This window comes from Panthera onca, chromosome D1 (assembly GCF_046562875.1).
Source record: "Panthera onca isolate mPanOnc1 chromosome D1, mPanOnc1 haplotype 2, whole genome shotgun sequence".
NCBI lineage: Eukaryota > Metazoa > Chordata > Mammalia > Carnivora > Felidae > Panthera > Panthera onca.
This window is the reverse complement of record NC_138348.1, coordinates 6971151-6986742: the sequence shown is the minus strand read 5'-3', so window position 1 is coordinate 6986742 and position 15592 is coordinate 6971151. Positions and strand designations below refer to the sequence as shown.

The following is a 15592-nucleotide window of genomic DNA, read 5'->3' as shown; positions in this document are numbered from 1 at the left end:
GAATGGAGAGCACGAACCACTCACTCGAGTGCCTCCAGAGCACAGAACCCACCACCAGGCACAAATCACACCTTGGATGTAATGTAGGCTTTGTGTGGGCCCTGAGCGAGCTCTGGCTGATGGCAGGAGTATGGGGAGCGAGCACGTACATGGAAACTTGTCACATCCAGGTGGACTTAAAACAGTCCCAGGACACAGACGGTGGCTCCTATGGCTAAGGGCCCTGGTTAGGAGTTGTGGGCTGGCAGCCATGCTGGACAGATGACTAACTAGTCGCTGAGGGAGGGGAGCAGGGGCTAGGGCCAGGCTGAAGGGGCCAAATCCGCTGCTCTCTACCCATCCCCCAGTGCTCCCCAATAACCCCCTCCGAAAAAAAAAAAAAAAAACAAACAACTCTTCAAAGAGTTTTGGAACTGGTTCCCAGTTTCATGTGGTCTTGGGTGAGTGTCTTTGCCTGTCCAAACTTCCATCCCTGCAACTTTCTGTTTTGTCACCAGCTCTGAATGGAGTTCTCGACCCTTCCCAATCTCCTTCCCCCGAAGGAGGACTCTCAGCAGACAGAGGGTAGGGGGCTGTGCCTCAGCCACATTCTTGCAGGCCCAGGGGTAGTGCTTAAGGCTTGGCACAGTGCTGTGTCTTCTCCCAGGGTTGTGTTTGGGGGTGTGTGGTGGGGGGGGGGGGGGTGGGCAGGGCAGTGGGGACAATGGCTGGGTGAGAAGCCTGAGGCAGGAGGAAGGCCTAAAGCCCAAAGTCTTCCGCTTTCCGCTTTCTGGAGGAGCAGATCACTATCAGGGCCCTGAACTTCAGTCTTCCGTCTTTCCTGGGGCGCTGCATCCCCAGCGACAAAAACCACACCTGGTCCCTGCTAGATGCTCAAGTGTCTGTTGGATCACTGAATGCAGCAAGGGCAGTTTCCTTCCTCTATCTCCAGGGCCCTGTGCAGGGCCTGCCCTTCAATAAATGCTTCTAGTACCGAAGGAATGAATGAATGAATGAATGAATGAATGAATGAATGAAACAAACGAAGACGGAACGAGTCTAAGTATGGATTCCACCCCCTGACCCAGAAGCCACCTAGACTGACAAACGGGCGTACCCAGGCCACTCTGCCAGCACACCCTCAGTGCCCTCTTTTCTAGGGAGAAGTAAACTCCTGAAAGCTCTCGCAAGTTTGTAGTATTTTAACTCGGGAGCCTCCAAGGCCTCATTCATTCCCTTAGTGGTCACTGAATACACTTGGCGCGGGCGCCTCGCCCGACCCAGCCCTTCAGGGAGCGAACGGGTCCAAGGACGCTCGGTGAATTCTGACGAACTATAATTCGGCCTTCCGGCTGCCGCGCCCTCGGCCCTTCTAACACCGAGTTTGTCCCCGACAGGCACAGCCAGAGTCTACGGAGTCCAGCCCGGGCACCCGACACCGCCTGGCCCGCAGCCGTCCGAGCCTGCACTGCACCCCACGTCCGCGCGGCTGCTGGACCCGGGCGCCGCGCCACCAAAGGGGGAGCACAGGCGGGGCTCGGAGTGGGGCGGGGCTGTGGGCGGGCCTGGTTGGGGCGGCCCCAGCATTGGCTCCGCGGGCCAGGGGCGGGGCCTCAGGGGCCACGGATCGCACTGAGTTCACAGCCGGGAACGCGTCCCACAGCCTCGCGGTCCAGCTCCAGAGCTTTCGCAGCCCGCGGGTCCGCCGCCTGAGCGCCTTAAGGTGAGTTCCGGCCGGGACTCTGCCGCCCTTCCGCGACGCCCAGGGGGCCCCCCAGCGGACCACCCCCGTGGCGCCCCGTCCTGGGTCGCACCCGGGTCCCTGTGTCACCTCCGCGCAGGTCCTTTCCCGGGAACCTCGGGTTCCACCGTGTTTCCCGCCCGCGCCTGGGTCCAGGCGGCCACGCCCGCGCCCCCTCCGCCTGCGAGGCGCCGCGCATCCAGATCGCGAACTCGCGGTCCCGCCCTTCACCCTGAGCCCTCGTCCCCGTCTCACACTCGGGACGTGGGAGCGCCCTCCCGCCGCCCACCGTCCCCGCCCGGGCTAGGGGTCGTATTTTTAGTCGATGGTGAGGTGTCCTCCTATCTTTAGCCGCGGCCGCGAGTGTCCTGAAACGGATCCGGGCTGGGCGCTCGGGCAGAGGGCGGGGAGGGGTCTGCGCTGAACCCGAGCTGGGGCTGAGGAACAGGACCCACGGGAGCCAGGGGTGGGGGCCTGCACGCCCGAGGTCTGGCCCTGCGCCTAGCGGACACTCGGACATCGCCCAGGCCGGAAAGCACGGGGCAAGCTCCTCCCAGAGCTTGGAGACCCTGGCAAGGTCCCCGATCGCCCCTTTCCCCCTCTACTGTCGTGTTGTGAGACCAGAACACCCCAAGAGAAGAAGATCCCTCAGACAATCCGCATCTGGTACGCGAACGTGCAGCTCCTTGGGGGGGCCCTGCCTGGAGCCCGAAGCGCGCTGGAGACCCTGGTGCGCGCCGGGACTCCTCTGGGAAGCGAGGCGACAGAGCGAGCGAGCGAGCGCGCCACCTAGCGGCCGTGGAGCCGAGCGCCACTCTGCACAGGGACCCGGGGCGACCAGACCTCCCGTGGCCCGCAAAGGGGACTCTGCGTAGACTGCCTCCAGAGCAGAAGGCGGACGCTAGGAGGATGGGGGCTCTTGTTCGGAGCACTGTCCCCGGAAAACCTACAGTTATTGGCTGAATGAATGACAGGGCTGACAGCGACCCGCTAACCCTGTCTGTTGTACCTCTGCTCTCACTTGCACTGTGGCAATAGGGTCTTCCAGTAGCCTCGTCAGCCCATTTTATAGATGGGAAAGGTGAAGGCCAGAAAGGAGAGGCGTCTTGCCCAAAGTCACAGAGTGAGGGCTGCTCTTTGGACCTTGGTAGGCAGTGGGCTAGTACTCCTCAGGGCAGGAGGGGCTGTGCCTAGAGGAAGTCTTTGCTCCGGAGGAGGCCCAGGGCTCCTGGCCAGAGCAAGCCCACAGGGCTGGGCTGGCTCCCCTCTGCTCCGCCCACTGCTGAGGGAAGCCACCACTTCCAGCCCCTCATACCCTGTCCTGGCGAAGAGCTCATTCTCATCTCTCTGGAGCCACGCAAGTTTGGGGAGACGGAGACGACCGGTAGGACTTACAAGGAGGAGGCCTGCGGACCCAGTGGCCCCAGCCCAGCTGGGAGCCTGTTTCTCTCCTTCCCTGCAAGCAGTTTTCAGAGGTCGGGTGGCCTACTGCGTCAGAGCCACGGGACCTGGCTGGGTACTAGTGCCCCCTCTTTCTCTTCGCAGCTGGGTGACCTCAGCAACGTTAAGGTCTCTGAGGTTCAGCTTCTGCCCCTGCAAAAGGCAGCCGTGACGCCCACTGTGCTGTGCCTGGGAGCGTAAAAGTGGGGACTCTGCAAGGGCAGCTGGAGCCTGGGGTCTCACGCTTGCCAAATCCGAATACTTGGGGCTTGATGATTGCCGTTCCCAGCTCTCCCCTGGGTGGCTTGATGCTGGCCCAACCCTTCCCCCTCAGCCTCAGTTCTCCCCACATCTGGAATTGGGCGGGTACGGCTGGCTCCGAGTGAGACAGCTGTCAGGGACGCCTGATCTGTTGTGGAAATACTCAGGCTGTCTTGGCGCCCTATGTGATGAGCGGAGGGGGGCCGGGGGAGGGGGGACGACAAACCCCACCAGTCGGCCCCACTCTTCATGGCTGGAAAGGAAGGAAAGGCTGTCTCAGGGCCGCTCGCCTATCAAGGAGGCCGGTAGGATGTGTGTTGGGGCCCCCCAGGTCCGGCGTGGTGGGCACAGGTGAATGTCTGCTAGATGAGTGAGGGACGGGATTCCACGACCTTGAGGCGCCCACTGCCTCCCCCCCCCTCCCCCCAGCTCCTTCCAAGCTTAGCTGGAATTTCGCCACTGGAGAGTCATTCCTTTGTTTCCTGTTAAGCTGCAGGTGCTCAGGGAGGGGCAAGATGTCCGGTCTCTGTGGCTCAGTGTGACTGACCTAGGGTGTCCGGTCCTGGGGTGGGGTTTCCTGAATGAGGGCCCGGGCTGGGAGTTGGGACTCTGCCTGTCCTGCATGCTCCTTCCTCCTTCCGGCTCCCTCCTGCCGGCCCCCTCATTCCCTCCTCGCCCTGCCCAGGACGGAGAATGGGGCCGCCTGGCCTCCCGGCTGTGGCCCCGCCCCTCCCTGGCCCATTTCCCACCTGCTCAGCCCCTGCCCGCCTGGGCAGTGGGAGAGGGGGGCGCTCATCTGGTTACCCTCTGGATGACCTTGGACAAATTTCTTTCTTTGCCTTCCGTGCTCTGCTTCTACATGTGGGCTCTCTTGTGGCCACGTAGGAGGCCAACCCTCCAACAGCTGTGGGAACGCCGTTGAGTGCTTGTAATGCTTCCTTTTTCTGTTAAGCTGGCATGACACCCCCTCCAGGTTGCATTGTTTTTTCCACGTTAAAAATAGCTTATTTTTTCTGATTACATGGATAATATGTGCACCTGAATAATACATGTGTTTATCATTAAGAATTTGAGGGGCGCCTGGGTGGCTCAGTCGGTCGAGCGTCCAATTTTTTATTTTAGCTCAGGTCCTGATCCCAGGGTCGTGGGATCAAGCCCCGTGGCGGGCTCCATGCTGAGCTGGAGCCTGCTTCTCTCTCTCTCCCTCTGCCCCTCTCCCCCTCTCGTAGTCTCTCTCCCTCTCTCTCTCTCTCTCTCAATCTCTAGAATAAAAATATTACTTATTTTTTTAATTAAAAAAAATCTTTTAAGTTTATTTATTTTATTTTGAGAGAGAGGCAGCAGGGGAGGGGCAGAGAGAGAGGGGGAGAGAGAACATCCCAAGCAGGCTCCGCGCTGTGAGCACAGAGCCTGATGCAGGGCTCGAATTCAGGACACCATGAGATTGTGACCTGAGCTGAAGCCAAGAGTTGGACGCTTAACTGACCGAGCTAGCCAGACACCCCTAAAATAAAAAATATTTTTAAAAACTGAAAAAGAAAGAATTTGAGCTTATAAAAAAGTACAGAAAAGAAAGGCAAAGTCATCTGAAATTCTGCCACCTTGAGAGCACCACCAACATGATGGCAATCATCCTTTTCGTATTTGCATATATCATTTTATAGTAACAGTGGCAAATATTACAGATAATTTTGACTGAGGACATCCTTCCTCCCACATCACTGACCTCACACCCCATCCCTGCCCCCCATCCCAATCTACAAAACCCATATGACAACCTGGTGCTGGCCTTCCAGATTCTTCCCTCTCTCTCTCTTTTTAATGCTTATTTATTTTTGAGAGAGAGAGAGAGACAGAGCACGAGCAGGGGAGGGCCAGAGAGAGAGGGAGACACAGAATCTGAAGCAGGCCCCAGGCTCTGAGCTGTCAGCACAGAGCCTGACAAGGGGCTTGAACCCACAAACCGTGAGATCATGAGCTGAGCCAAAGTTGGATGCTTAACTGACTGAGCCACCCAGGCACGCCTCTTCTCTCTTTTTATCTAGGATATAATCCAATGCCGACCTGTGTATGTAGGTACACACACATGCATATATATACAGGGAAGGGGTAGAGGGAGGGGAGTTGATCACTGCTGTCAGAAATGGAGTCTTCTAGGGGCTCCTGGGTGGCTTAGTCGGTTAAGCCTCCAACTTCAGCTCGGGTCATGATCTCACAGTTTGTGAGTTCGAGCCCTGCATCACGCTCTGTGCTGACAGCTCAGAGCCCGGAGCCTGCTTCAGATTCTGCGTCTCCCTCTCTCTCTGCCCCGCCCCCGCTCAAGCTCTGTCTCTCTGTCTCTCAGAAAAAAAGAAAGAAAGAAAGAAAAAGAAATGGAATCTTCTCTACTACATTTTTGCCTTTTGCTTCCCTCCCTCGGCAATGCCTTGTGCAAATCCCTCCAAAATGTTTCTGGTTCAAATTTTATTTATTTTGAGAGAGATTGTGAGCAGGGGAGAGGCAGAGAGAGAGGGAGGGAGAGAATCCTCAACTCGGGGTTGATCTTACGAACCATGAGATCACGACCTGAGCCGAAATCAGGAGTCAGGCGCTTAACCAACCGAGCCACCCAGGTGCCCCTCTGGTTCAAATTTTGAAATGGGGTGATAGCTTGCTCTGATTAAATGAGATGCGTTTGCAAAGAACTTAGCAAAATGCTGGGCACAGAGCAGAGCCCCCAAAGTATTTGCACCCTCCACTCCACCTTCCCCTTAGGTGCTGGGCAGGGGGGAGGGACAGTAACTATGTTGGACTCACTCCCACAGGTAGGAACTGCTAACCTGGAGGAGAAAAGAGAAACTCCGAGGTGCCCTCACTTCTAGGTGGGACGAGATTGGGCCGAACAGAGGTGTCCGTCATTCAGCCCTGCGGGCTGAACACCTCCTGTGTGTCCAGGTCTGGCACAGACAGGGTGGGTGAGACAGGGGTTACAAGATCTCTCTCCTTTGTCAAGTACGTGATTGAGACAAGTCTGAGACCCTCCCCCCCCCACCACACACACACACACACACAACTTGATTCTTATGTCTTGGGGCACAGCTGATGTGCGATAGGGGGTGATGAGCAGAGCCATGGACCCCAGGCAAGGGACCAGAGCCAGGATATGACTTTGTATATGACTTTGGGCCCATCACTCACGTTGCCGGGCCTCAGTTTCCCCACTCATAAAGGGAGGGGCTCGGTGCTGGTGATCCAGGCTCTAAGGTGCAGTGAGTCTGTAAATGACCACAAACTTCTCGCAGGGTTTCCGCAGGAGAGTGGCCCCACTCGGGCTCCCGGGGCTGACGCAGGGGGCCCAGAAATGAGACGGATGCCTCTGACTTTTGTCCTTCTGTCCCTGACTCATACCTCTGGTATTTCAGCTCTTCAGCCCCAGACCGGACCGGGGAGCCTGCGAGAACAAGACCGGAGGGCCCGGTGCTGCCCACCAGAGCGCCACCTTTCTGCTGCTAATTTTCCAGAGCATTTTCCACTCTTCTGGGAGAGAGTGATCTTTGTTATCTCAGCCCTCTGACTTCACTGATCCTTAATCGTCCTTTTTCTCATCCCTCCGGCCAACTTCAGTCACGCCCCACACCCTTGTCTTGGCCCTTGGGCAACGTTTGGGTGTCCAAAAACCCCCCCTCTGGGTGTGTCCGGCTGAGGTGGTGAGAAGAGGCAGCCGGAGGCCGTGGTCCCCGAGGGTGCGCCGTCCCCAGCCCCTGCAGCCCGGCCCCGGGCGCGGAGATCGCGATGTCCACCAAGGTGCCCATCTATCTAAAGCGCGGGAGCCGCAAGGGCAAGAAGGAGAAGCTGCGGGACCTGCTGTCCTCGGACATGATCAGCCCGCCGCTGGGGGACTTCCGACACACCATTCATATCGGCAGCGGCGGTGGCAGCGACATGTTCGGTGACATCTCCTTCCTGCAGGGCAAGTTCCACCTCCTGCCAGGGACGGCGGTCGAGGGACCCGAGGAGGACGGCACCTTGGACCTCCCGTTCCAGTTCACCCGCACCGCCACGCTGTGTGGGCGGGAGCTCCCCGACGGGCCGTCCCCTCTGCTCAAGAACGCCATCTCCCTCCCTGTCATCGGGGGGCCCCAGGCCCTCACCTTGCCCACAACTCAGGCCCCACCCAAACCCCCTCGCCTGCACCTGGAGACCCCACAGCCTTCCCCACAGCCTTCCTCACAGGAGGCAGGGAGTGTGGACATCTGGAGAATTCCAGAGGCTGGCTCTGCCCACAATGGGCTGACGCCCGAGTCAGGGGCCGAGGAGCCCTTCCTGTCCCATGCCAGCTCCTTGCTCTCCCTGCATGTGGACCTGGGGCCTTCCATCTTGGATGACGTCCTCCAGATCATGGACCAGGACCTGGGCCACGTGCAGATCCCCACATAGGACCACGGCTGGCCAGGCCGGGTGCTCAGGGTGGAGTGAATGCTGGAGGCAGGGGGTGGATGGAGCCCTGGCCTAGACGTCGGGATCCCTAGGCCCCCCTGTGTGGTCACTGGCCAGTGATTTCTTTTCTTTGAGCCTTTGTTTCCCTCGCTCCCACCCTCTCCTCATGGGCAGAGCGTGCCTCATTGCCTTCCCCTAAAGCTCACCGAGGACACGTGCAGAAGTCAGCCCAAAGTGCCCTGAGCATCTCGGGCCACCTGGACCCCCCCCCCCCCCAACTGCTCCTCCTTCCCTGAGACCCCTTGGATGAAGGCTCCGCCGAAATGGAGTCCCCTTTGCCTCAGCCCCATGGGATGCCCTGACTGGGGGCTGGGGAAGAGGCAAGGCACAGCCAGCCAGAACTTTGGCTTCGCTGTCCTGGACTAGGAACGTGGCATTGGTGACCGAACGTCCCCCTGCCCCACCCTCGCTCACATGACCGGGAGATTCTGGTCGCAATAAAACTTGCTGCTGCTGACAGTTGTGCTCCCGGCACCCTCGACCCGGGTTTCCTCCTGAAGACAGACCAGCCTCCGCGACCGGGGCTGACCCTGGGGGAGACCCCATTCCCGGAAGGCTGTGTGCAGGGCGGGCCCTGCCCTTGGGAAGCCTCTACCCGATCCCAAGCCCATAGTGAGAAAGAGGCAGGAATACACCAATGCCACCTAGGGAGACCGCAATATTGCTTCAGGTGCTTAACAAGAGGGGGCTGAGCACTGGCGTCGTCCGGGCGCAGTGCCCAGGCTGCTGGGGTCTACCGGGGGAGGCCCAAGAGCGAAAGAGTAACCCCAAGGCCTAGTGCAAGGGACCAGCAGCTTCTCCAGCTTCCAAAGACTAAGGGGGCACGCGGGCGGGACCGGCCAGGCCTGGAGCTGGGAGGGACCCAACAGTGCCTGTCAGCGGGCTCATCGCCACCTACAGGGCACCCAGGCGTGCTCCAGGTGCCGGGGATTTCACACAGCCGCGATCCCCACTCCTGTAGCTTATATTCCAGTGGGAAAAGGATATTGAATTTGTAAGCAAGTAGGGCGAGTGCCAACTGGGCTGAACACTGTGAAGAAAACACGATCGCGAATGCTTCGGGCCGACACGCAACTGGTGTCAGGGCCCATTAGGATAGATGTGATTCTGAGCCAGACCTGAGGGCTGAGATACGCTTGTGCATAAGCAAAGGCACTGGGGCACCAGAGTGAATGACAGAGGAGCCGCCGTGTGGTGAAAAGAGCAGAGATCTAAGAGTATGACCTAGACTATGTGAGACTGTTTCCACATCTCTAAGAGGTAGTCAGTGGGACCTACCGTGCAGGGTTGTGGGGAAAACTAGGGATAACACTTAGGAATCGCCACAGGGAGGGTATCCAAAAATGGCTACGGACATAAAGGAACTCGGAGGTTGGGAACGAGAGGACTGTGAAGCACGAAAAGCAGGTTGGAGTCAGCTGGGAACAGCTTTGCCTGCTAGGCTGAGCGGAGGCAGTGGGGGGCTGCAGACAGATTTTAAGCAGGAGAGACACATGGTCAGATCCGGGTTCTAGAAGGGTCACCACCCAGGCCCATGAACGACGGACCAAAGGTCAAAACGGAGGAAGCCAGTGCAGGGTGAGGAGGACTGGACGAGGCAGGGACAGTGAGGACGGAGGTGGGGAGAGTGTTAAGATGGGGCTTGGTGTCTGATTGGTACAGACCACATGGGCAGCTGGAGGCAAGTTCAAGCCTCAGTTTCCCCTTCTTCCATTCTCCGCTGGTTCTTCATCCTTCTGACCCTGTGGATCCCAGACTCCCACCTCACCCCCAGCCTCTGGCCTCCAGTTCCTGTGTCAGATTTCATCGCGGAGGCTGAATTTGACCAGGAGGCATTTTGCTTGGGCTGGGGGGGGGGGGGGGGGGGGAGGGGGGGGGAAATCTATACAACATGAGATGTACCATTTTAACCATTTGTAAGTGCATAATTCAGTGGTATTAAGTCCATTCAAGTTATTCTGCAACCATCACCACCGTCCCTTTCAGAACTTTTCTCGTCTTCCCAAAGTGAAACTCCACACCCATTAAACGCTAACGCCCCATTCTCCCTTCCCCCAGCCCCTGGCAACCACCGTCTACTTCCTGTCTCTATGAATCTGACTACTCTAGGGACCTGAAATCAGTGGAGTCACACAGTATCTGTCCTCTTGTGATCGTCTTATTTCACTCGGCATGACCTCTTTGAGGTGCATCCACGCTATGGCGGGTGTTGACAGTTCCTTCTCTTAAAGGCTGAATACCATTCCATTGTCCCTCTAGACCACATTTCGTCTATCCATTCATCCATCAGTGGACACATGCGTTGTTTTTACCTTTGGGCTATTGTGAATAATGCTGCTATGAACACGGATGTACAGATACCTGTCTGAGTCCTTGCTTTCAATTCTTTTGGGTCCATACACAGACGCGGAAATTGCTAGATCATACCCTCATTCTGTGTTGAATTTCTTGAGGAACCACCATATTCTTTTCCATGGCAGGTGCACCATTTTACAACCCTGCTCAACTTTCTCCTTTTAGTCTGAAAGTTCTGCCGTCATTTAGAGATTAGGGGTTTCACTATAGGTTGTGGGGCTTTAACCCGGGCCTGTGACGCCCCAAAGCCTATACTCCACTGCAACCTTCTTGCCCCAACAGAAGTTCTGTATCAGAACTGGTCAAGTGTGCAGACCAAAGGTGGGGAGCTGAAGGGCCAGCAGCTTCTTGCCTGTAGGCTCCCTCTCAGGGCTTGAACGGCTTGTCCCTTCCCTTGGAAGACAAGAAAAAAGGAAACCTTCCTTACAGCTTTACCCAGTTGGAAGGCTGCACCTCACCCTGGACCAGAGTCAAGGCCAGAGTGGCCATGGGACGGAGACATGCCTGCCCTAGGTCCCCTGGAACTGTCCCCCACCCACCCTGCATCGGGCACCAACCCAAGAGACCTAGGAAACCACTCGGAGCTGCTGTGTCCGGCTGGAGAAAGGGACTTGGGCAGGGGGCCTGAAGCATCAGACTAACTGAACTAGAAACACCTGCTTGCACCAAGGTAGCCAGGGATGGAAAGATGGATCTTTCCTCTTCAGCTTGTACAGTGCTGTTCAGGCACCATGCCCTACAAATACCACCCACAAAAAGGAATTTCCCCCCGATAGAGAAGTCATTGGACAGCCAAAAAAAAAAAAAAAAAAGACAAATGTCCGTACAGTCTGCTGTCTTAGACCCCCAACATTCATGCGTGACTTACTATAATATAATATAAACCTCCCTAGTAGAATGGATCTATTCCTATTTCTGTCGAAAACAGATTCGCTCTTTTTCCAAAGGGAGATGACTCAATATCTTGTCAATGATCACATCCACTTGCAAGTCCAGGAATTCGAGATGTTCATTCCTCCTGCAATTTTTTTTTACCAGCCCCATCTCAATACTTTGCAAACTCTGAACTGTGCTATAAAGTTAGTTATCGCCAATACACCCTATATTCAAGAGTGGAAAGCAGGAGACAAGAATGGGAGAATTAAAATATATAAAAATATACTTGATGCAGCGAGAAAAGAAACATACGTAGAAGCTACGGACTCCTTCAAGAATTTTTTTAAGGACTTTTAAAAAAAGTAATCTCTACCCCCAATGTGGGGATCGAACCTACAACTCTGAAATTGAGAGTCGCACATGCTCTATCAACTGGGCCGGCCAGGCTCCCCTTTATCTTTATCGTTTCCTTTATCTCTTTGCCTATAAAAACTTTTTTTTTCTGACCTTTTGAAAATAAGTTGCGGACATTATGATAGTTCATCCCAAGTGCTCTAGCATTCATTTCCAGGAAGTCTTTTTCTTTTTTTTTTAAGTTTATTCATTTATTTTGAGATGGAGAGGGAGAGAGGGGGCAGGGGCAGAGAGGGGGAAAGAGAGAAAGAGAACCCCAAGTAAGCTCCATGCCTCCATCATGGAGACCAACGCAGGGCCCGAACCCACGAACCATGAGACCACGACCCGAGTCAGGTGCCCAACCGACTAAGCCACCCAGGTGCCTCCATGAAGTCTTGATTTAGCTCAGTTTTGGTTTTATTTGACTTCTTCAATCTGTGGATTCACATCTTTCATTATTGTTGGGAAATTATCGATTATTTTCTCTTTAAATACTGCCTCGGCCCCCTTTCTCCCTACCCTCTGACGCCCCAACTAAATGTATATTAGATCTCTCTATGTATCTATGTTTCTGCTCTAATTCTCTATTTTCTGTTCTTTTGTCTTTCTGTGCAATGTTAGGGACAATTTCTGCCTACCTATTTTCTAGTTTCTATGTTCTCTCTTCAGCTGTGAGTAATTTGTTTAAAGGATTCATTGTGTTTTTAATTTTGGTTATTTTATGGTTCCGTTGGAGAAGTTCTATGTTGTTGTTTTAAAATTCTGTTGTGGCATTTCTTAATAAGTACTTGTCCCCTGAAGATGTTCTTATGCTCGTTTTTAACTCCTTTAAATGCAGTAGCAATGTTATTTTACGGTCAGCATCAGATAATTCCAACATGTTAAATCTTTGAGTCAGTTTGTGTTTTATATTTTTTGTACTGGTTCTTGTGAAAGGTTTCTTTTTTCTTTGTGTGCCTGGTTATCTTTGTCATATTTGAAAAAAACATTTTTAGACATAATTTGAGGACTGGGATGACGGTAAATTCCTTCCTAAAGTCTATGATTCGGTACCAAATATGATTGCTTCAGCTAGGTGTCCTGAGGCATTACGAGGATGGGTCCACTTTTTTTTTTCTTTCTATAATGTATTTGCTTTTTATAATTTACATCCAGATTAGTTGGCACATGGTGCAACAATGATTTCAGGAGTAGATTCCTGACCCATTTAGCCCATCCCCCCTCCCACAACCCCTCCAGCAACCCTCTGTTCTCCATATTTTAGAGCCTCTTATGTTTTGTCCCCCTCCCTGTTTTTATATTATTTTTGCTTCCCGTGTTTGTATCTTTGTAAAAACTTATATTATTAAACTCTACTCAACTTCCCCATGTAAAATAGTAATAATAATAAAATTATTAACAAATAACTAAATTATTAACAAACCTACGTACCCACTACCCAGACGAAGAAAAAGAATATTACTATAGGGGCGCCTGGCTCAGTTGGTTAAGCCTCTGACTTCAGCTCAGGTCATGATCTCGTGGTTCATGAGTTCGAGTCCCACATAGGGCTTACTGCTGCCAGCACAGAGCCCACTTTGGATCCTCTGGCTCCAATCTCTCTGCCCTTCCCCTGCTTGCGCTCTCTCTCTCAAAAATAAATAAACATGGGGTGCCTCGGTGGCTCAGTGAGTTAAGCGTCTGACTCCGGCTCAGGTCATGATCTCACAGTTAGTGAGTTCGAGCCCCACATCAGGCTCTCTGCTGTCAGTGCAGAGTCCACTTCAGATAATTTGTCCCCCTCTCCCTGTCTGCCCCCCCCACTCTAATGTGCTCTCTCTCAAAAAAGTAAACATTAAAAAAAAGAACATTACTAGGACCTCAGTAGCTACCTCTTGCCCCCTCTTGTCATTATCCTCCAAAGATAACTAGTCTCCTGGGTTTTGACTCCATGGATTAATGTGCCTATTTGTGTGCCTTTATATAAATGGAATCATACAATATGTCCTTTTTTGAAACTGGCTTCTTTTATTCAGTGTTAAGTTTTTGAGATTCATTCACATTGTTGTATAACGATAACTTATTCTCTCCATTTTGCCCAGTCTATTGTACTGTTGCGGGCATTGGTTTTTTCCAGTTTGAAACTATTACAATGAACGCCGTGGTAAACATTCTTGTGCATGCTTTTTTGGTGTATGTATCCACGAGTGGAGTTGCCGGACCATAGGATTTGTGTATGTTCAGCTTCAGTGCTAGTATGCTATCCTAGTCGGCTTGGGCTGCTATAACAAAATATCACAGACTGGGGGGCTTAAGCAGCAGACGTTTATTTCTACCATCCTGGAGGCTGGGAACTCCACGATCAAGGTGCCAGCAGATTTGGGTTCTGATGAGAGCGCACTTCCTGACTTGTAGATATCTGCCTCTTGTCATGACTTCACATGGCCTTTCCTCAAGGAGAGAGGTATCTGTCTTCTTCCTCTTATAAGGGTACTAATCCCATCAAGAGGGTCCCACCCTTATGACCTCATCTAAACCTAATCACTTCCCAAAGGCCTCACCTCCAAATACCCTCCATCATACTGGGGGTTAGGGCTTCAACATATGACTGGGAGGAGCACAAACATTCAGGCCACACACATACTGTACTTTTTTTTTAATGTTTATTTTGAGAGAGGGGGAGAGATAGAGTGTATGTGCAAAAGCCTGAAAGCAGGGGAGGATCAGAGAGAGAGGGAGAAAGAGAGGATCCCAAGCAGGCTCCGTGCTGTCAGTGAAGAGTCCCACACGGGGCTGGATCCCACGAATTGGGAGATTATGACCTGAGCCGAAATCGACAAACGGATGCTTAACTGGCTGAGCCACCCGGCGCCCCGTGTGCCTTTGACTCCTGCTTTGGAGTCACCTCGGATACTCTTTGTCCCCACAATCATTTGGTTCCTAGGGAAAAGAGTGCATCAGTGTTGTCTCTGGGGTTTGCTTCCAAGCTGCTGGCACCTATTCTACAAATGTGGTGCAGGGTGGGCAGGGACAGATATCCCACAACTCTTTTCTGCCAAAAATGGTCTTAAGGCACAGTGATGGTAAGATGTCTTCTGATTCTAAAATCCTGAGATGGAAGAGAGGCCTGGGAATACGCACATCCTGGGATTAATGGGATAAGGTATGTGTCAAAGACCAAAGACCATGCCCTGAGGACTGGGACAGTTAAAAGTGGAACAGAGGACAGACAGTCAGCAAAAGAGCCTGAAGGACCAGTGTGATCAAAGCACAGCCGGAGGGTGTGCATCTCAGAGACCCTGAGAAGAGCTTGAAAAAGGAGGCAAAGGTGAGTAGTGTCACGAGGTTGACAGGCCAATGAGGATGGAGACGAGATCTCTAAAGGTGTTGAAATGAAGGTCCTGGTGTCTTTGTTAGGACCTGTTTCAATGAACTAGGGGGAACAGAATCACCATTAAACCGGGCAGAAAGGGACTTGGAAGTAAGTCAACAGAGATAGGGTGTATAAACAGAAACTTAGCTTTGAAAGGGTAGAAAGAAATGGGGTGATAATCCAAGGCAGACATGGGCTGAAGGAAGGGCTCTGCTTTTTTTTAATGTTCATTTATTTATTTTGAGAGAGAGAGGGAGAGAGCATGAGCAGGGAAGGGGAAGAGAGAGAGAGGGAGAGAGAATCCCAAGCAGGCTCAACACTGTCAATGCAGAGCCTGACGCAGGGCTCGAACTCACCAACCATGAGATCATGACCTGAGCGGAAATCAAGAGTAGGACACTTAACTCACAACTCTGCCACCCAGGCGCCAGAAGAGCTCTGATTTTTTAAGGGGATATTAAGCCATGTTTGTACATGAATTTGCATGAGTCAACAGTGAAGGAGAAATGAATGGTACAAAAGATTCACAGACAGCTGCAGGAAAGAAGTTCTTCAGAGCCTGGGTGGAGGGACAGAAGTAGGAAGGATGGGAGAAGTGGCTATCACTTCAGTTGGTGGCTGGGTATGGTGACAGGAAAGGGAGCTAACTTTTGCCAAGAGTCCAATATTCAGGACAAAGAACTGCCCAGTTCTGGACGTTAATTTTCCTCTCCCTA

At 53.3% G+C, this 15592-nt stretch overlaps 1 protein-coding gene across 1 annotated transcript; it reads left to right on the top strand.

Annotated features, from left to right (window-relative positions):
- The first annotated feature begins 1567 nt into the window (after positions 1–1567).
- Positions 1568–9455, top strand: CDC42EP2 (CDC42 effector protein 2). Its single transcript, XM_060607209.3, has 2 exons — positions 1568–1702; positions 6823–9455. The coding sequence occupies exon 2, from the start codon at positions 7193–7195 to the stop codon at positions 7835–7837; it is 645 nt and encodes a 214-aa protein (XP_060463192.2). The 5' UTR covers positions 1568–1702; positions 6823–7192; the 3' UTR covers positions 7838–9455.
- The last annotated feature ends 6137 nt before the right edge of the window (positions 9456–15592 follow it).

Excerpts from the sequence above, each read along its gene's own strand:
- CDC42EP2 (XM_060607209.3), top strand. The coding sequence starts at position 7,193 with ATGTCCACCAAGGTGCCCATCTATCTAAAGCGCGGGAGCCGCAAGGGC.